Source organism: Cebidichthys violaceus, unplaced genomic scaffold (assembly GCF_023349555.1).
Source record: "Cebidichthys violaceus isolate CVI_PGR_0920_01 unplaced genomic scaffold, fCebVio1.0.p SCAF_14, whole genome shotgun sequence".
Lineage (NCBI taxonomy): Eukaryota > Metazoa > Chordata > Actinopteri > Perciformes > Stichaeidae > Cebidichthys > Cebidichthys violaceus.
The window spans coordinates 11887246-11915135 of record NW_027176307.1 but is presented as its reverse complement, the minus strand read 5'-3'; the positions used below and the strand labels follow the sequence as shown (position 1 = coordinate 11915135).

At 42.2% G+C, this 27890-nt stretch overlaps 1 protein-coding gene across 2 annotated transcripts; it reads left to right on the top strand.

The window, feature by feature from the left end:
- Positions 1 to 267: 267 nt before the first annotated feature.
- med23 (mediator complex subunit 23) lies at positions 268 to 17546 on the top strand. 2 transcript variants are annotated; one of them, XM_068708884.1, is made up of 31 exons: positions 268 to 420; positions 1030 to 1061; positions 1206 to 1293; positions 1385 to 1509; positions 1882 to 1993; positions 2269 to 2367; positions 2488 to 2589; positions 2746 to 2815; positions 3161 to 3273; positions 3433 to 3528; positions 4282 to 4299; positions 8504 to 8710; positions 9187 to 9330; positions 9494 to 9639; positions 9722 to 9967; positions 10082 to 10224; positions 10512 to 10686; positions 10971 to 11134; positions 12348 to 12472; positions 12590 to 12795; positions 13241 to 13421; positions 13507 to 13677; positions 13811 to 14027; positions 14122 to 14231; positions 14327 to 14453; positions 14792 to 14957; positions 15094 to 15166; positions 15270 to 15484; positions 15589 to 15709; positions 16398 to 16529; positions 16961 to 17546. In XM_068708884.1, exons 1-31 carry the CDS (start codon positions 370 to 372, stop codon positions 17168 to 17170), a joined length of 4185 nt encoding a protein of 1394 aa, XP_068564985.1. In that variant the 5' UTR covers positions 268 to 369; the 3' UTR covers positions 17171 to 17546. The 2 variants fall into 2 exon arrangements, with proteins under 2 accessions (XP_068564985.1, XP_068564986.1); XM_068708885.1 differs by lacking the exon at positions 4282 to 4299.
- Positions 17547 to 27890: the final 10344 nt, after the last annotated feature.

Genomic DNA, 27890 nt, shown 5'->3' with positions numbered 1-27890 from the left:
TCACATAGGGCTATTTTTGAGTAAACGGCCAGACTTAACTCTTTATTATTTTAAAAATACATGCCGACTGCAATAAGTAATTGTGAAAACTCTCGAATGTATGACATAATAACCATACGTTTTAATTACACAGGAATTAGAGCTAGGCTACGCATCATGATGATAGAAACATGAAGCGGAACTGTGCATCTTGTGTATCTTGTGTGTCTCCGGATTGTTTATGAGGTTGCGCGTCTCGCGGCGCATTCATCCTAGTGCCTGTTAGCATTTAGCTTGTTGATAGCATTATCTGCGCCTGTACTGAGAGGAGAAACTTGCTTCATTTGTATGATGGTTCGCTGAAAAAAAATCACTCTTGTTAATGCAAACATGGCGCTATCGATGGAAACGCAGCTCCAGAGCATCTTTGAGGATGTTGTGGTAATTTGTGTCTTTATTATTAACTGGTTTTAAAGCTAACATTAGTTAGCATGTCAGACAGCGTTAGCCTTTTTTCCATTTTATGTTCTCTAATAAACCTGCTAACCCTGAATATAGTTAACGTTACGTTATAGCTATCCATGCATATATATATATATATATATATATATATATATATATATATATACGTTAGTATATCAAAACAAATTGAGGTTTTTAGGTTCATTCAATGCACCTTTAATGTGCATACTTGCTTATTCACCCTTTACAATGTAACGTTACCTCATCACCTCATTTGAAAAGGTGTTTTCATTTTTTAAACCATTTGCAAAATGTATTGTGAAATTAAAAGTAATGTTGCTCATAAGTTAGATAAAGAAAGATTCCCCCTACAACGTTATTAATATAGCATATTCTCACTTTAAACTTAGTTAAGTCTGACATATGACTTCCATGTTTACTGAGATACAGTCTATGGTACCGAGGCAAAAGAGCAGATAACTGGTTTTATTGAGAAAAGTGGAAAGCTAAAGAGATACAAAACAATTAAAACATATTTTCCTCCCACATAATATTTTCTCAATTTTCTTTTTCTCCTCCTTCCCTCAGAAAACTGAGATGATAGAAGAGGCTTTCGCTGGGTAAGATGACTCCAGACGCCTCCTGTTGTTCTGTTATTATTAGGTTGAAGCCGGTCTTAGTCGAAAAAAAACCAAGAATACATTCAAATATACACTGTGAAATGAAATGCTGCAGTCTGAAACATCAACTGTGTTGTGTTTCAGGATGTTCATGGACACTCCAGAAGATGAGAGGACCAAACTGATCAGCTGCCTGGGAGCCTTCAGGCAATACTGGGGGACTCTGCCACAGGTGTCTAGACACACAGAGACAGACACGTGTGTGCACACAAGATGACGAATGATTGGCTGGATGTATCAATTCCCTCCGTGTCTTTCTGCAGGAGTCTCATGACCAGTGTGTGCAGTGGATAGTGCGGTTTATACACAGCCAGCACAGTCCCAAAAGGATCTCCTTCCTCCATGACTGTCTAGCAATGGCTGTGGAGACCAGTCTGTTACCGCCCAGGTACACACACACACACACACACACACACACACACACACACACACACACACACACACACACACACACAAGAAGGTGTACAGCATGCATGAAGTTACACTCTGGGGCTTCACAGAATCTAATATTATACAGTTGTTTGTTTTTGTTTTATTGGTTTATGCTTAACCTGTGATATCACTGTCAGCTCTCTGTAAATATAATCGATTAATCATCCTTAAGGTTTATGATAATACCATAATTAAAAGTATTACTTTTCATTTCTAAGATGCATAAAGTCTCATTAACATGTACCTGCAGTTTAACACTGTGCACTCTTCTCTGTTGTGTCAGTTATTTGTCTTAATCGTCCATCTAATGAATCTCGTCCGTCTGAAGGATGGTGTGTGTCGCTCTGATAAGCTCCGACAGTTTGGAATGGGAGAGGACTCAATTGTGGGCGTTAACTTTCAAACTGATTCGCAAGATCATTGGAGGGATGGACTACAAGGTCTCTCACACTCACACACACACACACACACACACACACACACACACACACACACACACACACACACACACACACACAGCTGAGATAATTCGTCAAGAAGTACAATGATAAGAAGCCACAGACTTCTGACACATTTGGACGTGCTTTAACAAGTTAATCTCAAAGTTGCTTTGTGTAAAATATTCTAGAGACTTGTTGCTGTAATCTCTGTCCGTTGTTGAAGTTTAAACCTTCTGTCACCCGATGTGTTTTCATGTTAAGCGTGTGTGTTTCAGGGTGTTCGAGACCTGTTGAAAGCTGTACTGGATAAAATTCAAACCATTCCGACCACTGTCAGCTCAGCGATAGTCCAACAGCTTCTGGCCGCCAGAGAGGTATGTTTCTTTAACTTATTAAATGTAATTGTTTATGATTTCTTAATGTTCTAACTTGTTTAAATTATTATAAACATACCAAATGTATCACTTTAACCTCTTACGGTGTGTGTATTCCAGGTGGTGGAGTACATCCTAGACAGAAATGCCTGCCTCCTGCCAGCATACTTTGCCATCGCAGAAATCAGAAAAATGTATCCAGAAGGACAGCTATCACACTGGGTATGGGCAAGTTGTGTGTGTGTGTGTGTGTGTGTGTGTGTGTGTGTGTGTGTGTGTGTGTGTGTGTGTGTGTGTGTGTGTGGCAACTATGATGTCATGTGTATATAATAAATCCCTCTGTTTTTATTTTCTCTCTCTCTCCCTCTCTGTTTGTAGCTTTTAGGCAGTTTGATATCAGACTTTGTGGACAGTTTCAGACCCACAGCCAGAATCAACTCGATCTGTGGTGAGAGACACACAAACGCACCAAACGCTTACAAAATATTGGGGGGGAAAAGATAAAGTTTTGTTCTCAAGAGTTCTTGTTTTCGGCAAACTCTTCTTCAATCTTTGCCGAAGCTTTAGCAAAGTCCGTTCCTTTTTTAAACTAAAGGTGAGAAAGGAAAATCACATCTAACGGGTAAAAAGCTGAATATGCACAACTTCTTTTCCCAACAAAAGACGAAATAGAGTTTCCATTGGGCATTCTGTGGCTTACTCAACACTTGCATATATGCCACATTGCCTGCGACTCACATACTACGTGTGCAGTGTGCCTGTTTAGTCATTCCATGTGTGATTGTGTCCACAGGACGGTGCAGCTTGTTGCCAGTAGTGAACAACAGCGGAGCCATCTGTAACTCCTGGAAGTTAGACCCCACTACTCTCCACTTCCCTCTGAGAGGCATGCTGCCGTTTGACAAGGTATCATATAAACCTGTGTTCTACGCAAGCATTTACACACACACACACACACACACACACACACACACACACACACACACACACACACACACACACACACACACACACACACACACACACACAAAAGCAGTATTGAATTGTAATATTGTGTTTTTGTAGGACCTGTTTGAGCCACAGACGGGCTTGCTGCGCTATGTATTAGAACAGCCGTATTCAAGAGAAATGGTGTGCAACATGTTAGGACTCAACAAGCAGGTACGACACCCGTTTCTGCTACTTTTGCTCCGTTGCTTCTATACCAGGCCCCACTCCTGCACTCACTGTCCCTTTTTAGTTACTTTTCTTTTTCCATTCGTCCTCCTACCTGCTCCTGCTGTTCCTTTTTCCCTTTTGTTCTCCTTCTTTTTCATTCTCCTCTCGTCTGTTGTTCTTTTTCTCCTCCACTTATTCTTTGACCTCATCCTATTCTGCTCTTTCTGTTTGTTTTTACCTGATCTTTGTTCTTCATATTCCTTTCTTTATTTTAATTTTAATTTATTGTGTCTCCTCCCCACCCTGGTAACACAGCTATATATATATATATATATAAGACCATATGTAACGCAAGCCAATGCAGTGAGCTTGACCCATAATGCACTGGTGTTCGTTTTCCCTGTTGGGTTCATGCAGTTTCAACTCAGCCCAGCTCACAGTCTGACCAGCTCTCACAAAGTTTGTTGCTAACACAATAATCAGCACTGACCCAAAGCTCCGGTTTTGATTTTTTCCTCTCATTTTGAATACAAACAAATAACCCAGAATCCAGTTTGTCTGTTTGAATTGGCTGAGTTGACGCTAACTGTGCTGAACGGACAGTGAACGACCTAGCTCCTTAGTCACTACTTTCTTTCTCTCTGTCTCTCCTTTTTTCCCCTCCTCTGTTTCTTTCTCCTTCTTTCTTTGTTTCTCTCTCTTTTGTCCTCTGGTTGTGTGTTGTGTTTGTCTGTCTCTCTGCCTTGCGCTCTCTAGACTCTGAACATTGCCCAGGTATGTCGTTGTTTCTCTTCCTGGTCACCTGACCTACCCAACTAACCAGCTTAGCTTGGACGCTTAGTTTTTTTTTATCATAGAAATGGGAAAATGGGGGAAAAAAGAACTTGAGATGGAGTGAAGAGAAATGCTACAGAGCTTGAGATGGTCACAGCAGGGCTTTGTTGAGACTCAGTAGAAAGAGACAGACGTGGCCAAATAACTACCGGACAGGTACACACACACACACACACACACACACACACACACACACACACACACACACACACACACACACACAAGCAGACACAAAGTGTGACATGCAGCAGCAGGCTGATCAGAGTTTATGGGTCATTAACCGACCTTTCTCAATTGTTATCTCTGATTTTAATACAGCAGCACAGTAGGTACACAATACAGTCAAATGTATTGATTGAAGCCTCAGAAGGCCCATCTGTCCTGTTAATATTCAGTATCTGTATATAAGACCTGTATCTTCTGGGTAAAACAAGTAATCCTTCCCATAATAGAATTCCTGTCAAATTATAATAGTGCAGGCTTTTATGAATGGAAAACAAGCCATTACTAACTGGTCACCATGAATGCTCATAGAGGGGCAATAGCAATCATTTTACAATATTGTAATTGCTTGTTATGTTCATGTTTAATATTCTCTAATCCATCTAGTATTTTTCTATATCTCGTGGATATTTGCCGTGCTGCGGTCGATGCCCAATTTCCCTAAATTGATTTAAAGATTCTTTTACAACCCTGGATTGTCCTTGATGTCAACTGAGCTAACTCACACTCACCATACAGCTTTTTATTTTAGACTGAGACAACTTATGTATCCTCTGGACTTCAGTTTTTAGCTCCAGCCATGTCTGTGGTTCCAGCTAACCAGCAACACATTCAGTATTTCTCCTTCAAACCCTGCTGTTGACATTTCAAGTGCTGCTGCACTGCATGTGTGAATGTAGTCTGGTCCTTTGCCTGTTGTCAGTGAGGTCCTCTCGTGTCTGACCTCATGCTGCTTTCTGTCCTGCTGACCTGGGCAAAACCACTCTATTTAGACTAAATAGTGATCTTGACTCTTCTACCAATATAGTTTTATTATGCTTTGAAAATTGCAATTCAAGTACACTGCAATAGCCAGGCAGTAATCAGAGGAAGACCAGCTCTATATCTATATCAGTATCAGTGTGTTTATTTTCAGGGAGGCATTGTGAGTCGGTGGATCTTAATGATTTTCTTATCGGCATTTCTTCTTCTTCTTCTTCTTCTTCGTTGAAACTCACTTTTGACGCTGCAGAATAATAAAACCTTATTCCTACCCTTGTGCCATCCAGTCAATTAATTGCATGAGCGGAAAAGATAAAAGCGTCGACAATTAGTGTTGTGTGTAATTTGTAGAGTCCACGCTCTGCTGACTTCCTTTGTAACGCTTTATATACTTATCTTCTTCCCAAAGAGTGCCTCTCGTCTCCCCGGGTTAAGAGATGCTTCTGTAATTACAAAGTTGCACACACTTACATTTCACGTGCACAGACGGCTTAACAGACTAGTAGACATGGAAAAAATGTGGATTACACGAAGCAAAGAAATGCTTCTTACACTTGTTTTTTAGTTTTTTTTGATCAGGGTTTCTCCCAGGTCAGCCAGTGAATGGTTCTGATTGGCCGTCTGAGTGGATGAGTGAACTCTGACCTGTGTCGTGTTCATTAGTTGGCGCGCTGTTGATTTCTTGTTTGTTTTGTACCTTTTGCATTACATTCTTCATTAGTGGCACTAAGTGAACTACAACCAACAGCTTCTCTGCACACTTCACTTCAACACGACTTTTTAATGCCGATCACGGAATGATCAAAATGATTGAAGAGGAGCGAAATGAGAAGCTGTTAAGAGAATTAATTAAAAGGTTAAAAACGTACAGAAATGCTTGACGAGATGACTACAGTTTTCATTTATTTGGATATTTCCTCCAAACATTTAATTGTTCTCAGCTCCTCGGATAATTGGGTTACATCATTTAGTCATAATTAAGATCAATTCCACTGAGAGCGGCATTTGAAGCAATTTTAGCTAACAGGCCACTTCAAAACAGAGTCTGAACTGAATCGTCAGTGGCAGATGTTTACTTGTTTAACAGTTGATAACCAGTATTGATCTCTAGCAGGGGCAGATGTTTCACTACTGGGGCAACATGTGGGTTGAGAGACGGTTACCCTGAAATGTATTTGCTGTGGACACACATCAGTTTGCCAGTGGTTGACTTAAACATGTCTGTAGAAGAGGTGGATCATAGACCAGCCATACTGGTGTGGTTTCACTGTAACTGGCTTTGGGCCATTGGGCTGATTTCTTTGCACAGTAGACGGAAGATATTCCTGTGGATCCCTCTCTCTTTCTCTCTCTTTTTCTTTGTTTTTCTCTTGCCCTCTCTCTTACTGTGTTTGCATGTGTGTGTGTGTGTGTGTGTGTGTGTGTGTGTGTGTGTGTGTGTGTGTGTGTGTGTGTGTTTGGTGGCAGAGGAAGAGAAGTGATGGTAAGCCTCACAGTTTCTCTTCTTCTACCCAATCACAACACCTCCCCACCTTCCCAAACCCGTGAGCCTGCATGCAGGATGGTGTTGCACTCTTTGGTTCGGTGTTTGGTTTGCTGTGCCGTTCTTTGTTATATTGTACCGCTGTGCTGTGCTGTTTCTTGCTGCGTTGTGTGAAAGGGGCTCTGTTAAGTCCACTGGCGACACACACACACTCACTCACTCACTCACTCACTCACTCCTTCTGTCTGTCTGTCACAACCAACTCTCAATCACTTTTCCGTTGTTGTCTTCCGGCAAAAGTCCCATGACACCATAAACAAACAGACCGGATCAAGAAAAGGTTCATAACAAAGTTTTATTTCTCTGTAGGGTTCCTTCCATAATGTTGTCACACACTTTTAATAACGATCTGAGCCGTTCATTGGACAAAAACGAGTTTTCCTGGCAGTAAATTGACAGTGAGGAATGGCCCCGTTTAGCGGCCGCCGTCTGCAGCGGTGTCGCTCAATAGTGGAGCAATTTAAAAAAAAAAAAAAAAAAATGTTGTGCTCATTAGTCACTTAGATGCAAAAACATGAGAAAATAGAGTCTAGGTGGAAAAAGACCTTTTTAAGACCTTGTTAATCTGTCTTCCTGTCTCCCCCTATTATCTCCCTTTTGGCCATTTTTTTTCTTTCTGACCTCTCTTGCCTCCTTCCCTCTCTTCACCCCTCTTTCATCAAGTCCCCTTCACATATGGAAGTCTCAACATTGTTGGCTCAGATACCCCAATGAGGTTCACACCGTATGTAGTTCTGTAAGGAAATGTTTTGTTCCAGAAAAGCAGGTAACACTACAAGACCTCTGCTGAGTTCAGTTTTACAATATATTTGCGTTAACAGTATTTACATCATTTTAATGAAATTTTTAATGGGCAATGCACATTACTCAACATGTAAGTGTGGCGGTGTCACGCAATCAGCTAGTTATTAACTGCAGTCCTTTGGCAGGATGTTCTAAAACCAATTACATTCTCGTAATGTTCATATTTATTTGTCCGGATTAGCTTGTGACTTCGGTGCTAATTGGCCGCCGTGTGTTGACTCTCACCTATCATAACGACCCTGGAGCACATGAACCTCCCTCTGTGATTGATCCACGTAACGCCTTCATGTAAGAGTGTTGCTCTGGAGCTGCAAGCAGAAGATTTGACAAATATCTCACTGGTCCAAAATGACGACGTGACAATTTACCTGGAGCGAAGTGGACACTGCAGTGTATGTAGCACCAGTTTCTACACGATAAGGTCACGTGGAAATGAGCAGAGTATGTGGGGACGAAGGTAAATGTGGAAAGGAGGCCACAGGTTTATCCAGCTGACAGAGGCAGGAAGGAGAGGCCGTGCTGCATGCGAGGGATGGGAAGTGTTTTTATTGTGTCAATGTCGAACAATTGTTTGAGCATCTATTAAAATGAAAAGGTGTATGTGAAGTATTAACCATGGTCTCTCCCTCCCTCTGTCTGTCTTTCTTCTCCCTTCCTTCCCCCTCTGTCTGTCCACGTTTCCCCTCACCCTTTTCTCTCTCTGTCCTCTTACGTCTTTCCCTCCCTTTCTCCGTTTAACTTCCTTTCTCTCACGCCCACTTTTTTTTCTTTATCCTTTAACACTCCCGTCCTCTCCTCCCCCCGCCCCGTCAGCATAAGCAGCGTTGCCCGGTGCTGGAGGAGCAGCTGGTGGACCTGGTGGTGTACGCCATGGAGCGCTCCGAGACCGAGGAGCACTTCGACGCCGACATCGGAGGAACCAGCCAGCTGCTGTGGCAGCACCTCTCCTCCCAGCTCATCTTCTTTGTGTTGTTTCAATTCGCCAGCTTCCCTCACATGGTGCTGTCGTTACATCAGAAGGTAAGAGGAGGGGCGTGGCACAGGAAGGAGGAGTTGATCCAAATAATGGGTAAAAGCATTTTGTCTTGATTTGGGGAATTTTGTCATATAGGCGAGAAAGCACAAACATTCCAGGGAAGAAATGAAGTTGGTATTGAACATGAATGGGACATGAATGCATTCAGATGGAGAGGAAGACTAGATACTAGATACTCAGTGTGTCCTATAAAGTCCTCCAGCGGTCTAGTCCTGCAGCAGCATATCTAGGGTTAACTATTAAGTGTAGTCAAAGAGGAAAACACCAACTGTTGGGATCCATTAAAGATAAATGTAGAACCATCTGCTAAAAGGAGTAAGTTCATACCAGCTCTCTGCTCTTTATCGCTCTGAAATGTTGGTAAAAAAATGTGCAAGGCAAATTCAAAAGTGCGTGTTTAAATGATAAAACGTGTGTAGACTGATGTGACCCTTGGTGTTGAGTGTTTCTTTCTCTACAGCTTGCAGGTAGAGGTCTCATAAAAGGGAGAGACCACCTGATGTGGGTCTTGCTGCAGTTCATATCGGGAAGCATTCAGAAGAACGCCTTAGCGGACTTCCTGCCTGTCATGAAGCTGTTTGACCTGCTTTACCCAGAAAAAGAGGTACACATCTGCACCGATTTGGGTTCACCATTATCATCATTACTGCATTGTATTGGCTGTAGTGCAGTAGTAGTTGTATACGTTTTGGTCTGATTTTACTCTATAAGTGAGAGCTGTATAGGCGGTGCCGTCACAGTTATCCCTGTATTCTCTCCCCCTCCAGTGTATTCCAGTTCCAGACATTAACAAGCCTCAGTCAACTCACTCCTTCGCCATGACCTGCATCTGGATCCACCTGAACCGCAAAGCTCAGAACGACAACTCCAAACTCCAGATACCCATCCCACACTCTCTGAAACTACACCACGAGTACGCATCTTTAAATACTGGCTCCTCAAACACTGTACTCAGTTAATAGCTGAAATATAATAAACGCGTTCCTGTCTGTTAGGTTTCTCCAGCAGTCGCTGCGTAACAAGACTCTGGGCATGTCCGACTACAAGATCGCCCTGCTGTGCAACGCCTACAGCACCAACTCCGAGTGCTTCACTCTGCCGATGGGCGTCCTGGTAGAGACCATTTATGGAAACGGATCTATGAGGATCAACCTACCCGGAACCAACTGTATGGCGTCGGGGTCGGTCACCCCGCTGCCCATGAACCTGCTGGATTCGCTCACGGTGCATGCAAAGATGAGGCAAGGGAAAGCAAAAAAAATGATATAAAGAAGAATAGAACATTCAGATAGCTCCATGGATAATTGATCAAAATGCTTCTCTTTGTTCCTCTCTGTCTGTTTGCCGTCCTCCAGTCTGATCCACAGTATTGCCACTCGGGTCATAAAGTTGGCCCAAGCCAAATCCAGCATCACCCTGGCCCCCGCACTGGTGGAGACGTACAGCAGACTGTTGGTCTACATGGAGATCGAGTCACTGGGCATCAAAGGCTTCATCAGTGAGTTACAGGAACATTTAGGATTCACCGCCGTGTTGAGAAGTTTGTTATCTTCAGATTCAAAGTGTAATTTGCATTACCTGACTTCTGAATCACTTCATTATGTTCCCTGAAGACTAACTGTCGCCGGTTACAGGAGTGTTATGACTCTTCCAGCATGTCCCCGTCTGATTTATATTCTGTCTTCACTGCGTGTCCACTGGGTTGCATTTTGAGCAGACTGTTTTTTTGTCTCTTGGGGACCAGCAGACGCATGTTGAATAACGTGACACTCTCTGTCCGTTCAGGCCAGTTGCTGCCCAACGTATTTAAGTCTCACGCGTGGGGAATCCTCCACACGCTGCTGGAGATGTTCAGCTACAGGATGCACCACATTCAGCCCCACTACAGAGTCCAGCTCCTGAGTCATCTGCACAGTCTGGCTGCTGTGCCTCAGACCAACCAGAACCAGCTGCATCTATGGTAAGGTGATCATGCATTCAACATAATCACTGAAACACACGTGGTTTTAGAAGTAAACAGACTTTCCGGTACTGCGTTTTCTTCTGTCGTGGCAGTTTCTGTTAAACAAAGCACAAAATCAACTTTTGTCTTTGTTATTTACTCCAAAGATGTTGTACATCATTGTACTTGTGTTGTTTTTATTGTGCCTACCGCCACTGAAGGTAAGTAAAAAGACTCATCAGGGTGCTGACGGTCTCTCTCGTCGTCTGTCTGTCTGTCTGTCTTTGTGTCTCCGTCCTCAGTGTTGAGAGCACAGCTCTGCGGTTGATCACAGCTTTGGGGAGTTCAGAGGTCCAGCCTCAGTTCACCCGCTTCCTCAACGACCCAAAGACGGTTCTGTCCGCCGAGTCTGAAGAGCTGAACCGAGCCCTGATCCTCACTCTGGCCAGAGCCACACACGTCACAGGTAGCACTCACCCTGCTTCCACTTATTTAGCTCGTTTGCTTCTACTTTCTTTTCTTGAGGTCTTTTTTTCTTTTTCTCTTTTCTTTCATGTAATTCTCATGTTTGTTTCAAGTTCAAGACCTTTATTTGTTCTGGTTCTGCCGAAGAAGAAATAAAGAAAGAAAGAAAGAAACACGCATAACTAACTCGTATTAAAAATACGTATAAATACAAGAGTAAAAGGTGAACACAAGACGTAAACATTTTAGAAAGGGAACGGACGAACAAGGCACGGTGGGAGATGTGCTGATGCTACCCGTACTTTACGGAGTTGATTTATATCTGTTAGTTCTGACTCATCGTTATCTAAGGCGGGACCCAGAGGACAGGAACTTAAACTCTAAGTGCTGTCAGATGTGATGGATGCTGCTGCCGTCTTTTACGACTGTTGGTTGTAAAGTCCAGATGAATTGTTCTGCTCAGTGCCAAACCTTTTTTTATTTTTTTTTTATTTTAAAGATGCATACCAGCAAATAAATGAAAAGGTGACGACTGACTCAAAGAAATATTATTAAAACAATGTTATGATGATCTGTCAACCTGGATCTTTGCGTGGTGACGTCTAAAATCAATGTTCCTTGTTTTTTTTTGTCAAATTCAATTCTTAGCAGGTTTCTTTACACCGATTCATGAATAGATAACAGCAGGATCATTAGACGTTATGTCATTGTTCAGCAGGCTCACTATAACAGCAAACCTCTCAATACGCTGGCTGTCAAACTCTCAGTCTTTGGTAAACGTGGGACAGAGGGTGCAGCCTTTAGGGGAGCCAGGTGATGTTGTTGACACTCCAGAGAGATGTTCACTTCCTGTCTCTCTATGAGTGACTATGGTGACGAGGTCCACAGTGTTGGAGTCCAACCCAAAGCGCTCTGTGAGCTTCTGCACCAGCAGGTGGAGCTGTATGGTGGAGAAAGTCTGCCATGGTTTTTACTCCCCTCTGTGTGCTTGTATATGTCACCATGTACAGAAAAGGGAGAGATGAAATGAGTTGGCAGAAGTTTCTTTGCTGAGGTTGTGGACATTAAATCTTTATTTCTGCCTGTTTCCCCACATCATCTCAATCATATATATATATATATATATATATATATATATATATATATATATATATATATATATATATATATATATATATATATATTATTTTTGCCTGCTCTGTGTCTGTGTGTAGACTTTTTCACAGGGTCCGACTCCATCCACGGGACTTGGTGTAAAGACATCCTCCAGACCATCATGAACTTCACGCCTCATAACTGGGCCTCACACACACTCTCCTGCTTCCCTGCTCCTCTCCAGGTGCGCTACGGTCACTTGGGCATGAACGACGCTGACAGATTCAATTTAGTTTCACCTCGAATCGGATGCATTAATCCTGTTTTCATAACTCTCTCTCTCTCTCTCTCTGCCCCGCAGGCGTTCTTCAAGCAGAACAATGTTCCTCAGGAGTCTCGATTCAACCTGAAGAAGAACGTGGAAGAGGAGTACAGGAAGTGGAAGTCCATGGCCAATGAGAATGACATCATCACCCACTTCTCCATGCAGGGCTCGCCCCCGCTGTTCCTCTGTCTGCTGTGGAAGATGCTGCTGGAGACGGACCACATCAACCAGATAGGCTTCAGGTTTGATGGCAGGATTTTGTGTCTCACTGAAAATAATATATATATATATATATATATATATATATATATATATATATATATATACACACACATATATATATACATACAGACAGACACATTAAACGGTGTACAGAGAAATATATTTAAAATATCAAATTAACGGCAAATCGTCCTAATACAAGCTCAGTTCCCACCATTTCTGCCCCTCGTGTTACAATCAATGTCTCAGACGCCACAGAGTGCCTTTTGATGCAGCATGTGGTAATGATGCATCTTACCGCTGATGTTCAGGCATTTTGTTAAAACTAATTGGCCCGGGAGGGGGGGGGGGGGGGAGGAGTTCCCAAATCCCTGAACAACATCTGTGGCTAATTGATCCGGCGGGAGTATACAGTGTTGCTTTGAGATGATGAGCTTACTCCCGCCTGATTTTGGTGTCCCTCAGGGTCTTGGAGCGTATCGGGGCTCGTGCGCTGGTGGCTCATGTGCGAACGTTTGCAGACTTTCTTGTCTACGAGTTTTCAACATCAGCCGGAGGACAGCAGCTCAACAAGTGCATTGAAATACTCAACGACATGGTCTGGAAATACAACATCGTCACCCTGGACAGACTCATTCTGTGTCTGGTGAGGAGAAACTCGCATATATAGAAATATATTTAGATTACGTACAAGGTCTTTGTGCCTCACTTCCCTTTCCCTCTGCGTCCAGGCGATGCGTAGCCATGAGGGCAATGAGGCTCAGGTCTGCTACTTCATAATCCAGCTGCTGCTGCTGAAGCCCAACGACTTCAGGAACCGAGTCAACGACTTCGTCAAAGAGAACGCTCCTGAGCACTGGCTGCAGAGTGACTGGCACAACAAGCACATGAGCTACCACAAGGTACACAAAAAGTCGCTTGTGGTTGTTTTTGTCAGAAGTTGGATCCATCAGATTCAGACACACCTCATAAAACAGTGAAATGAAGAGAGGAACCCAGGTCAGAAGTCAACAATGTTTGTTGTTTCTTTACCAGAAATACCCAGAGAAGCTGTACTTTGAGGGACTTGCGGACCAAGTCAACCCTCCCATGCAACTCCAGCCTCAGTACCTGCCCATCTACTTTGGCAACGTGTGCCTGCGCTTCCTGCCCGTCTTTGACATCGTCATCCACCGTTTCCTGGAGCTCCTTCCTGTCTCCAAGTCTCTGGAAACGCTGCTGGACCATTTGGGAGGGCTGTACAAGTTCCACGGTGAGTAAGGACCGTCTCCTGGGATGTGAATGTCTAGGCCAGTGTTTGTGTCTCTCACTGATGTGTGTATTTACTTCTTTGTGTGTGTGCGCAGACCGCCCAGTCACCTATTTGTACAACACACTTCACTACTACGAGCGGCATCTGAGAGACAGAACCAACCTGAAGAGGAAGCTGGTGCACGCCATCATGTCTTCACTGAAGGTAGGAGGACACACACCGGAGACTGGCATCTTAGTCTTTTGTTTTAGTCTCTTATATATGTAATTACATATGTGGTATATCGTTTTATCTTCTAGGACAATCGCACCCCAGGGTGGTGCCTTAGTGAAACCTATCTGAAGTTTGGCATGAACGCCAGAGAGGACAACGTGTGGATCCCTGATGACACCTACTACTGCAAGCTGATTGGACGGCTGGTGGACAATATCCTTCTTTAATCTCCCCCTGCTGGTGGAACATTCCTCTCTCTAACTGACTAACGTGATCCTGTCTAATATAACGTCCTGGGGTACCTGAATAATACATTTACCTCACTGCCAATACTCCTAGTGTCCCTTAATGCCGCTTTGCTTTATAGTCAGAAAGATCAGACTTAATTTAATCTCATTTCATTGCAGCCAATGTAGCTTTTACTACAGAGCGGAAAACCAGATGGAAGCGGTGTCTCATGGATTGGTAGACGGCGTGTAATTGAAACAGGGACACGTCATGCCTCTTGTGTCCTCCACTAGCGATGTTCAGCCTCCCTAACTCTCTCTCACCCATGGCCGGCAAGTCACCTGGTCCCTTCCCCAACTGTGACTGGAGGTTCAACGAGTTCCCCAACCCCGCGGCCCACGCCCTGCACGTCACCTGCGTGGAGCTGATGGCTTTGGCCGTGTCGGGAAAAGATGTCGGCAACGCTCTGCTCAATGTTGTGTTGAAGAGGTACGAAAGACTTCAGACGGTTAATGGCTCTGTGCCTGACTGTGAAACCCGGCTTTTTGTCATGAATAAGGTTATTAAAGAGAAAAGAGTTTGAGGTGGACTACCGGTGATTTCAAAACGTCTTTCACCTTTTCAGCCAACCTCTGGTTCCCAGAGAGAACATCACAGCTTGGATGAATGCCATTGGACTTGTGATAACCGCACTTCCTGTAAGAATCCACACTCTCAAAAGATTGCCATAGTCCTCCATCTTATTTCATGAATTCACACCGAGATTGTTCCCCATGACCGCCTCCTTCTCCCCTCCTCCAGGAGCCGTACTGGATCGTTCTCCACGACCGCATCGTGTCTGTGATCGGCTCTCCGGTGCTAACGTCGGAGACCGAGTGGGCGGGTTATCCCTTCGCCTTGCTGGACTTCACGGCCTGCCACCAGAGCTACAGCGAAATGAACTGCAGCTACGTGCTAGCATTGGCGCACGCTGTGTGGCATCACTCGTCCATCGGACAGCTGTCTCTGATCCCCAAGTAAGGAAGTCGTCCTCCGTCTCTGTCCTATTCTTCCCACCACATGCTCCTCGTGTCATTAATGGATGTCATGTCATCATAAATGTGTGTGTGTGTGTGTGAAGGTTCCTGTCGGAGACGCTGAAGCCCGTCGTGCAGACGGAGTTCCAGTTGCTCTACGTGTATCACCTGGTGGGGCCGTTCCTGCAGCGCTTCCAGCAGGAGAGGACACGGTGCATGTTGGAGGTACACAAACATGAGGAATAAAACACATAACATGATGCACAATAATGTTCCCTTTAACTTCAGCTTTACGTGTGCTTGCAGCTTTCTCAAGAACCGCTCGTACAAACCACTTCACACACCCAAGTCACGGCTACTTATCGTCAGAAACATTAGTGGAAAATGCCTACTGTCTAGTTCACGGGAGAAAAACACCAGGGGCTGACTTTACTGGCCTGTGTCCACAAACCGCTATAGATTTATTATGTTTAGAAATGAAAAGTATTGATTTGTGTTTCTATTCTAACTCAGTGTACCTCGAAATAACTTACAAAAGGCCCCTGAAGCACTTAAGATATACTACTGACTGTGTACATCTACTTCAAAGGGAAACTTTGTTCTACTATATTTACTTGACAGAAAAAAGTATAATAAAGTATATCGAATAGTTAATAACTTTAAGTGCATTGTGCTGATGATGCCTCTTCACTTGACGTAAACATTTGAATGCAGGACTTTTCGGTATTAATAGCTTTACTTTAGAAACAGTACCTCTCATACCACTGCTAATATTCACAGTTAGAGGAAGGTTGAAAAATTTGCAAGAGCGCGTTCGTCTGAGGAAGTAGATGGGATGAGCGGTACTCGAGATATGCACACGATAGTAAGATGTTCCCTTTTTAAAGTATATGCTCGTCCTTGTGTGCTTCAGATCGGCGTGGCCTTCTACGAGATGCTCCAGGCGGTGGACCAACACTGCCAACACCTCAGCTACATGGACCCAATCTGTGACTTCCTGTACCACATCAAATACATGTACACTGGAGACAGCGTGAAGGAGCAGGTGAGTCTTATTCAAATGTAAAAATAGATATTTAACATTGTAACAGTGTACAATAAGAAAAGACAACTAGAACTGGTGAAAAACTAAAAGTGGAGACAAAGAGACGTTCGTCACAGACTTTAATTAAGATAACAGCTGTGAGCCGGCAGCTCCTCAGGAGACAATTGTTTTAATTTTCCATTTTTAGCTTGAGTCTGTCACCACCTGCGCAGCAAGAAAAGTCCCCTCTGGTGTCCACTGGTGTCCAGACACCAGAGTTAATTAGTAGATTAAACTATAGCTCCATTGTGCTTAAAGGCTTGGACCAGTGAAATTCATTAAAAAGACAAAAGCCGCTGTTGAACACAGAGCTGTGTGTGTTATTCTGGGTGATGAGGTAAATGACTGTGATGCATGTTGACCGTCTGTGTATTCACTTTATCGTTCTCTAGGTGGAGAAGATCATCATGACTTTGCGTCCGGCCATGAAGCTGCGACTGCGCTTCATCACACACAGCGGCTTGACGGAGTCTTCATCATCAGCTGCCACCGCTGCCTCCTCCTCCTCCTCCTCCGCCCCTCAGCCCCCCACCTCCGCACTCTCAGCAGCCTCTGCTGTCCCCTCCCCCTCCGCCACACAGCACGCACACACACCTATGTAGGTAAACACACAGTTACAATCATGAAAGTGGACTTTCACACACACACACACACACACAACCCAATCACAGACGGACATTTTGGTCAAAATAAGGATTAAATATGTTTATTGTACTTTTATAAACAAGAAACTTGGAGAGCTAATTGTACTCCCTGAGCCTGAATCACAAGTACATCAATTCAGTAGTACTGATTTATTTAGAGCGTATTTATCAACACACTGTAGAAGAATCTGTAGCTCCCTGTACCTGCTGCTGTCAGGAGGGTCACAAGGACACATTTCTTGTTAATATCATGGCATCTTTTTTTATTCTTCTGTTTGTAGTCAACTTTTATATTGTACATTATTGCTTGTTGATTAAAAAAAGATTTTGGTAATATGAGTTCAGCTTTTTATTGATGTTGTGTCTTTTTATGCACCAGTGGAATCATTCCACGTGATTTCATAAATTTTCTCTATAGCCTTCGTCATTCTATGAATAGGGTTGCAAAATTCTGGGAATATTCAAAGTTGGAAACTTTCCATGGGAATTAACGGGAATGAACTGGAAATTTTGGGGTAATTTAACTGTGTTTACCTTGTCATGATAAGTCGCCCAACTCATGCTTTTTGATGGACCCCAACAGCCGTGAATAATCGAGGTGATGGTGTACTTTTGTGTGGACATACATACATCCTACTCTCACAGAGTTAACCTACTGTATACAAATAAACTTGGTATTAAAATGAACATGGCTTCAGTTTACCAAGTAATCATTATGCTAGGTAATGACAAAGACGTTCAAAAATAACGTCTTACGTTTACGTTTCTGGCAGACAATGTTCCCAACTAGCTGGTATCCAGGGTCCAGCTGAGCTCGGCTTGCATAGTCTTGTTCTCAACTACATTTAAGTTCCCTGTTATATGCTTTTGCAAAAAAAAAAAAAAATGGTAAAAATTTACAAAATTCCCGAGCTTAACTTCCCATGGAAAGTTTCCGTAAATTTACCGGAAATGTTCCGCCCCTTTGCAACCCTATATGTGAGTGTTATGCAAAGCTTCTGTCAGTCTACCCACAATCAAAGTAAAGTTTAGTCTTTTTAAAATGCTGTTTTGTTTGTGTTGCTGACCTTTATTTCTCACTCATGACCTAGACAACCTAAGAACACTGAGCTGAGCTACTGTGTCATACAGATTACAATAGAAGAACAGTAGCCTGTCTGACTCCTGTAGGGGGAGTCAGACCTTTATAGCTGCCTTCAGTCTACCCTAACCTGGAGCCCAGAGAGTGAGATGCTTTAAGGACCCCAGTGGCCCCATTAGATCGTTTCCCCGTCTTTCTGCCAGAGGGATGACTGTAAAACATCTGAACGGATATCCATTAGATTTGGTGGAAAGCGCAGCATTGAGCCAAGAACACTTATGATCTTGGCAGCGAGTTGGGTCTGGGATTTTTGCCATTTGACAATTGCAATGAGAGAAAGACTTGTTTCCAAATCCCAGGGGGGATATTTGTTGGGTCAGTAAATCAAATCATAATTAAAAAGTTGCCTTTGGGTGAATGAAGGAATCTGGGGAGCTGAAGCATTGATGATGCTTTTCAGGCAAATTCTGTCAAATCAATAAGTTATTTTTCCAAAACTTGTTGGAATGTCATATCTTTGTGCTACATGCTCAAATCAACATGTTTAGCCTGTTAGTCATATGAAAATGTACTTCTATCATGTAGACCAATATCCTCTATCTCCTTTGTTTTTATTTGAATATAGTTGGTTATATATATATGCCCTAATTTCAAAAAGTACTGGAGAAACCAAGACACCATCCTGCAGCTTCACTGACGGTCCTCTTTAACCCCCGCATGAAGCTTTGTCCATGCTTAGGTTACTGTGCTTTTCCTCGGTATTCTACGTCATCGTACACTGAAATCTCCCACGCACAAATGTCACACGGTATGCAAATATGGTAATTAACATCAAAATGAGGGATCAAGTGGAAGTTACTGCCTTTTGCCTTGGCATAGAGACAGAGTACTTCTGAATAAGAGTTAAAGGTCAACTTAGAGGTTATAAAGTTAAGTACTTAAGTCATAGTATGTAATAGAAATGTAATATTATGAAATGTTTAAGAAAATAATTTAGAAAGTCAGTATAGTATGTCGGAATCAAGAAAGTCATAGTATGCTATGTTGAAAATATAAAAAAGTCATCGTATAATAGTATGATAGAAAAAAAAAATCATAGTGTAGTATGTCTTAAAAATGTCAGTATAGTATGTCTGAAAAACATAATCAGTCATAGTATAGTACGTCCCAAAAAAATTATAAAAAGTCAAATATTTTCATGTTGAAAAAAGTCATAGTATAGAATGTCGAATACATTTCATAAAAAGTCAGAGTAGAGTGTGTTGAAAACAATTAATTGTAATAAAAAAAAATCATAAGTCATAGTATTTTATGTAAAACAAAGTAATAAAATGTCATAGTATGGTATGTCGCAGAGAGGTCATTAAAATAAGTCACAGAATGTTGTAAAAGAAGTTAAAAAGTCTCACTTATGTATGTCACTAAAATGTCCAATAAGTAATAGCAAAGTATGTCATTAAAAGTCCATAGTATAGTAAGTCATAATAGGTAACAAAGTCTTAGTATATTATTTCAGAAAATGTCAAAATGTCCCAAAAATGGCAAAAGACTTTTTTAAATTTTGCTAAAAACATTTGAAACAATAAAGACTAAATACTAAATACTGGACGTTGACATGGATATTCGACATGTGGCCAGAAACACAACCCCAAATGAAAGATTCATTCATTATTTCAGCTCCATAACCGCTGGATGTGTAAATACACCATCTAAAATGTTTGAAATACTCCTTGCTAACAACTTTAATGGGTGATAATATGTCAATGTTGTGTTCACAACTCGTTTCTGCTGCCCTCTAATAGCAATATATATATATATATGCACATATAGAAATATATATATATTTGAGTATTAAGTTGTTTGAACACCATCCATCATGAAGCTGTAGAGCCAACAGGGCGGTCACTGTCAGGTTAGGGTCAGGCCGTACCTCCACCCTCCTCCATCCTAATCAAGTCTTAGCCTGGTAGACCCTCAGTAAGTCTCTCTGAGCCCTTCATTGTCTCACGCTGACGGCTGCTCTCATTCCCCTCAGCGCTGTAGTTGAATCCCGATGAAAGACGCAGAAGAACAACCACGTTGAGACCGATAATCAATCATTCCTACTTGTAATTACATTACATCCTCACCGGGTCGGCTGTAACTGAATCACAAGAACATTATGCAAGCTGAAGCACATTAGAGACCCGATCATCTCTGGAGATCTCCATCGTGATGACGCTGCAAATTTAACTCTTAGTCGTCATTCCTTGTGGCTTTAGAGGAGGGCAGCTTTATGTAGAGATATATTGATTTTAGTTTTGACGACATGGTGCTTAATATCATTATTCCTCTTCGTTAAAGTTGCTTGTATACTAGGTCACCCGTGATTTAACCACATCACAACTAATGCCATGTTCTCTGGGCGTTTAATCCCATTCTTCGTTCTGTGTGTGTGTGTGTGTGTGTGTGTGTGTGAGTCATAGCATGATCTCTCTATAAGGCCCGGCTGAGATGTAGGTCATCTCCTGTGCTGCTGGGCCTGTGGCTCACCCATTAAACTCCGGCCCTAAATGCAACGTGGCAACATGTAGGCCTGTGGGATGCGGAAGCACAAGGAGTTTTTAATAATCACAGCATGGTCCGTATGCGTTTCAGCTCTGCTAGCGTTGCGTGGGAAGTCCGTGTTTATATATAGCATGTCAGTTTATACGGTTCAGGAGCTGGAGCTGGAGATGGATTGGTATAAGGTGGGAATGTGTCATCTTGTATTGAACATATATATATATATATATATATATATATATATATATATATACATATATATCTTGTGTATATATATATATATATATATATATATATATATATATATATATATATCTTGTGTATATATATATATATATATATATATATATATATATTCCTATAACTTGAACCTCCTCATGTTCATTGTTGTTTAATTTTAGTGTTCTGTTTATCAAATTAAGCACACATTCCTTATCACATACTGCTATTACAGCGTGTACACAAATATACAAATACTGAACTACACTCACTAGAGAAAATGTTTTTCGTTGTATTAAAACTTTAGTCTATTCAACAAAGGGAACCCCAAAATGATATCTATTTAATTAGCTATATTTAAAGTTTACTTTAGTCCTGTAGGTCATCACTTTCTTAAATAGATTCATCAGAAATATTCATCTTATTGCTACTTTTAGAATATATTGTTCTGTCAAAAACCCTCAGATACTCAACGGATTTGTTTTCTCATTTTTAAGTCCAAAGAGACAGCATCTTTCCCCCTTTTGTTTATTCCCCCTCAAACGCGGTCTGATGGGTTTGCCTGCCTCTCTGATTTGAAGTATTTCGGTGTGTGTGTGTGTGTGTGTGTGTGTGTGTGTGAGCGTGATGATCTCTTCACCCCATCATTCTGAATCTCGTCTGATGATCTTATTGTTTTTGACAAGGAGCGGACAGACGGAGGAAGAGGATGGATGGGGGATGTGAAAGGAACAGGTGTGAAGCAACAGGGAGGAACGCTGAGTGATAGGTTGACCAAAGTGTAGTCCTTGGTGTTGGGTGTTAATTATTGTCCTTCCTGGCACACAATTAAAAACAACACACCTGCTCCATGGTGGAGACGCACCCAAAACAAGGCAGAAGTCAAAGTAAGATGGGACTCCAGATAAGTGTGTGTGTGTGTGTGTGTGTGTGTGTGTGTGTGTGTGTGTGTGTGTGTGTGTGTGTGTGTGTGCGTCTTTGGAGAATGCTGTGCAGAGCAATGATGCCAGAGGGGAAGCAATTACTGACATAATTGCCGTTAACCGCACAGCAATAAGGATTACTACTTTTTCTGTGGAGGACAGAGACAGATGGACAAAGACGAAGAGAGACGCATCGGGTTGTCACTGCAATCAAATGGCGTAAATATAAAGAACAATATGAATACATCTATGGATAATAAATGCATTACATTAGGCTACAAATACCAAAAATCTATAGATTATAAAGCCCCAGTGGACGATTGTATTGTATCACAGAGATGACGCCCTTCTTTTATTTGTATTTGTTTGTTAAAGCTCCCTAAAGACGGTTTCAACTCCTGCACCATATTTAATATTCATGATTAAACACGTCATAATCTGTAAGAGTTTAATAACTGTCATCACATTTTAAATCTCAAACAGCACTATTACAGATTGAATTTTATTGTTTCTGTTTCTGTGCAAACACTAAATATTCAAAGCAGTGCAGCGACAGAAATCTATCATTTCCATGCAAATGGGCTTTGTAACTGCGTCCCAGTTGAGACTGCAGATCAGCAGCGTGTCTCCAGCTGATTAGAGCCGCTGTTCTCCCAAAACCTCTAAAGCCATGACACACAGAATACGTTTGTGGGATCAGCGTGTTGACGCGGCTGAAGATGCTGCCAATGAGGAATACGAAAGGTGAAGAATAGAGATTCAAGAACAAAAAGGAAAGCTTTATTTTTGTGCTGGGCTGACACAATAACTAGGGCGTTAATCACCCCGCTACATATTACACACACACACACACACACACACACACACACACACACACACACACACACACACACAACTGAAAGTGCATTAAGTGTTTTATTTTCAGTGCTTAGTCAGGGCTCACTTGTGTTAGTGCTGGTGACTAATTTCTGTGACTGTAAACCATTTTCAATCCACTACCTACTTAGCAATGTGTGTGTGTGAGTGTGTGTATGTGGTCTTGTGGGGACATATATTTGATTACAGAGTCGTATTGTGGGGACATGCCCTCCTTTTGGGGACAAACTGTAAGTCTACCCATGATGTAAATCATAAGAATGTAGGGTGAAGACTTGGTTTAAGGTTAGGGTGTGTGGTTATGTTTAGATTAAGATTAAGGTACGGGTTAGGATTAGGCTGGTAGTGGTTTAGGGTAAGTCTCCAGGAAATGAATGTAAGTCAATGTAATGTCCTGAAAATTCATGAAAACACGACTGTGTCTCCAGATGGGAGAGGAAAACAACCTTTTCCTCCTCATTCATCTACTGTTGCTAGGTGAATTCTCAGGGTTGAAAGCAGCCCAAGGACGAATTGAAACTTGTAACAATGGAAAACAGCAATTTTGCCAAAGAAATTATGATTGAGTGCTTATGAGACAGAATGTACAGTGTGAAATGGCAAAGACAGACGTGCAGATAAAAAAAACAAACTCCTGAGGGTCTTTAGTTCTTCGCTGGCGAGACGCTCTCCGGCCAAAACAAAGCTTGAACATGATCCACGAAGAGTTTGTCTGCTGAGAAGAGGTTGGAGTATGTCGGTGCAGCTGCTCTCTGTGTGTGTGTGTGTGTGTGTGTGTGTGTGTGTGTGTGTGTGTGTGTGTGAGTCTGTGTGTGTGTCTGTGTGTGTCTGTCTGTGTGTGTGTGTCTGTGTCTGTGTGTGTCTGTGTGTGTGTCTGTGTGTGTTTGTGTGTGTGTCTGTGTGCGTTGAAGCAGCCTGGACTCGGGGAAACACTTCTTTGTGCACTCGGCCCATTTGTGGCTTTGGAGGTTTCTTCTACAGTGTCAACAGCGAGACAGCAGCTGATATTTGCAGATACGTTATGCCTGGGTTCTGCATGGGGCGGGAATGTTTGGGCACATTTGCAAGCGTGTGTCTCGCTAGTAGGGATTAAAACTTTGAGCAGCTTTTTATGAATCTGACTTTTATCCTGATTGAGGGAAAGCAGAGTGCAGAAGGATTATTACTTTATGATGCCATCTTCAATGCTGCGACTCCAACGGCTCTAAAGGCTTCATTTACACTAAAACAAAAGAACATCAGACTCTGAGCTCCAACAGGATCAACAAATATAGATTTTATTGCTTTCAATGTTGTGCTTCTGCTGCTCATTAACACATGTAGTCAAACATGTCACTCACAGACACGCCTGATCAGTAACACACACACACACACACACACACACACACACACACACACACACACACACACACACACACACACACACACACACACACACACACACACACACACACACACACACACAGTAATTTGCTGGTGACATTTCACTGCAGGAGGACATGAGACAAAAAAAGAGCCATTAAATAAATCCTCTGCTTCCTTTTTCTGTCGCCATCTTCCCGTTTCTAATCATTGTGCACACAAAGCCACTATGAACACACACACACACACACACACACACACACCACAATCAAAGTGCAACATTCATGGCTTATCTGAGTTTCTTGGTTAAACCCTTTCACATTACAACCAGCCATTTTCCCGAAGCACAGCGCAGGTTTCTGATTGAATTCTACCTTCCAGGCACCGCAAAGAAAATTACCCTGCAAGGTTTTTCAAACTTGCTCCGTATAAGCAATCAATCACGGTTAACACGCATCCTTTTAAATGTTTTGTCAGTGTTGCGTTATGATTTATTGCTGCGGCTGCAGGGATCGTTTCCAGAAATAACTTCCCACAAGCCCTCGAGACACGCCAACAAAGAGTGTGTTCTAAACAGTTTCCGGTGTTAATTAGTCGCCTTAATAAAAAAAAAACAGGAAAAAAGGCAGCTATGTGTTCACTTTGATGGATTGTATCAGCGAGTTGATCTTAATGTTGTACTGCCATGAACTGAAACCAAGGCTACCCTGAAGGTGGAATGTCAAGAGAGTGATGTTAAAAGTATAATCCATCTGTAGTTAATATGCTGAGACAAAGTCTTCACTGTGGTCCTTTAATCTGTTCATGTGGCTCAATAGGAAGTCTGAAGGGAGTCTGTTTTCACCAACGGCTCTAAAGGCTTCATTTAAACAGAAATAATCAGACTGTGAGCTTTAACAGGATCACAAAATAGAGTTATTTTTTGCTTTCAATGTTGTGTTTCTGCTGCTCATTAACACATGTAGTCACTCACAGACATGCCTGGTCAGTAACAACAAACAACACACACACACACACACACACACACACACACACACACACACACACACACACACACACACACACACACACACACACACACACACCACAGAGTAATTTGCTGGTGACATTTCCCTGCAGTGTAAATTGCAGCGGTTATGAACAGTCAACATAAATCACATTTTGAAGCCGTGAGATATAAATATTAAACCTTTGAAAGAGCCATTAAATAAATCCTCTTTTTCCTTATGTCGCCATCTTCCCGTTTCTTATCATTGTGCACATCACACACACACCAACACACACACACACACACACACACACACACACACACACACACACACACACACACACACACACACACACACACACTACAATCAAAGTGCAACATTCATGGCTTATCTGAGGCTCAGAACATACAAGCAGTTTCTTGGATAATATATTTTAAAGTCCTTTCACATTACGACAAACCATTTTCCCGAAGCACGGCGCAGGTTTCTGATTGAATTCTAGCTTCCAGGCAGCACAGGGACAGTTACCCGGCTCCATTATCATGTTTTATTGCCCGTGGCTGCAGGGATCATTTCTAAACAAAAGCAGCTCCCCATTAGCTCCTGGACACGCCAACAGAACGAGTGTGTTCTAAACAGTTTCCGGCGTTAATTAGTTGCCCTAATATAAAAATGAAAAAAAAGGGAAAAAAGGCAGCTATATGTTCACTTTGATGGATTATATCAGCGAGTTGATCTCCCATGAACTGAAACCAAGGCAACACTGAAGGTAGAAATCAATAGTGATGTTAAAAGTATAATCCATTAATGGGTTTAGACAAAGTCTTCTTTATGGTCCTTTAATCCGTCGGCTCAATAACAAACCTGAAGGGACTTTTTCCTCACTGTGTTTACATGCACACTAGTTATCAAACCTAAACGCATCCGAGTAAAGAAAATAATGATGAGATATGATAAACTGTACCTCCGGGGTCTGCATGGATGAGGGTTAACGCATCTTCGTCTTTTTCCGCCGATGCGGCCACATATTTAGGAAACCGCTCCCTGAGTTACACTCCTTGAGCTACAGAACCCAGACGCAGAAAACGATATTTATTCAGCAGAAGAAAAACAAATATCCATCACACATTTCTTGGCGCAGACAAAAACCTCACTCAAATGAACTGCTATTAGGAAAAGCCTCACAAACAAACTGTCAAAACCCCTCCTCCAGTGTTTCACAGCCATCCTCTAGAGAGCTTCACCAGTTTCAAACAATCAGACAACAACATCAAAAAAACACCTGACCCCACTCACCCGGCAATCTCCTTTACTCACACAAGCTGCGTCATAAACAACGTTTTCCAACTGCTGGATGGAAATTAAATTCATTAAAAACAAGCGGCGCTTTTAAATATCTACATGTATGCACTTTGACCCGCTGATGCGCTGTTCATGCTTAATTTACTGCGTGTATAATGGACTGCTGAGGTGTATAATGTGTTTGTCTACTGAAAACGAGCCGATTATAACAACAACAAAAAAAGGCACATTGAGTAAAAAAAAAAAAGTGTGGGTTTTAACAACATATACACAAAGTCTGACAGACAACACAACCTCTGCTGTGATAAGAAAAGCAGAAGGAGACAATGGAGCAGCGTCAGGGAACAGACCGCTGCAGCTCCACACACATGCTAACTAAGCAGACGCATTGTTCAAACCCGCGCTGGTCTTGCAGACAGCAGCTGTTTATCACAGCACATTTGCAGAAAATGGCTTTAGAGGTAATTTAGAAAGTGTTATTATAGTTTGTCAAACACAGTGGTTTAAAAAACCGCTGTGCACAGTATGCGAGGTGACAAGAGTAGCGTAACACAGCTGCAGGCTGTGAGGCTAATTGTTCCAACACTTTATCTGTTGTTAGCAGAAAAGTAAAAAAAAAAAAAAAAATCCATTATAAGTAAAATGTTAAATATAAAAGTACAGACTTATTATGGAGTCAGCAAAATGTAAAATCTGCATAGCAGCACCACTGATATTGTTGTAATGCACATTTGTGTGTGTGTGGGTTATATAGTAAGTTAATGTGTTTCCCCCTGCTTCCAGATCTTTATGCTACAATACCAAACTACTGAATATACAGTAGATGTAGCGATACATACATGTTGTACTGGTGTTGTAAGTATAGAGTAACATGTACAATAACACATGCCCCCGTTGGTGAAGACAAGTTTACATCTAAGGGTATCAGACAGGGAAAACACGCTTGTAACTTTTATTCCAGTGTTAGAATAAACATTCCAGTGTGAGACGCACACAGCTCAGTAGTCAGATAAACCTGTGTGTCGTATTCAGTTTGTCCATTCTGTGCTATCGGAGAATCACTGAGATCCGACCTCAGTGCGAGCCAGTCCACCTCGGCGTGTGCTCTGGACGATTGGAACCCAATGAGAGCAAGATCCGATCCCAGATGTGTCGAGACTTGACAGTTATGAATATTATATTCCATTTCTGCTAATAAAGTCACAGTGGGAGGGGGGTGCAAGTAAAAATTCCAGTATCAATCAGTTTCTAATCATTGTGTTATGTCAGCTGAGGAGACTTCTTCAGTTGGAAATAGTGTGAGATGCTGCTGGTGTTGAAAGAGAGAGAGAGCTGTAATTTGTACATTCCTTGGTGAATGACAGAGTGAGTGTATCTGTATG

What these genes read in the sequence shown, in the direction of transcription:
- med23 (XM_068708884.1), top strand. Translation starts at nt 370, where the DNA reads ATGGCGCTATCGATGGAAACGCAGCTCCAGAGCATCTTTGAGGATGTT. An exon ending in AGCACATGAGCTACCACAAG is followed by an intron (nt 13,678 to 13,810) that starts GTACACAAAAAG and finishes TTTCTTTACCAG; the next exon opens with AAATACCCAGAGAAGCTGTA. An exon ending in CCATCATGTCTTCACTGAAG is followed by an intron (nt 14,232 to 14,326) that starts GTAGGAGGACAC and finishes TTTATCTTCTAG; the next exon opens with GACAATCGCACCCCAGGGTG.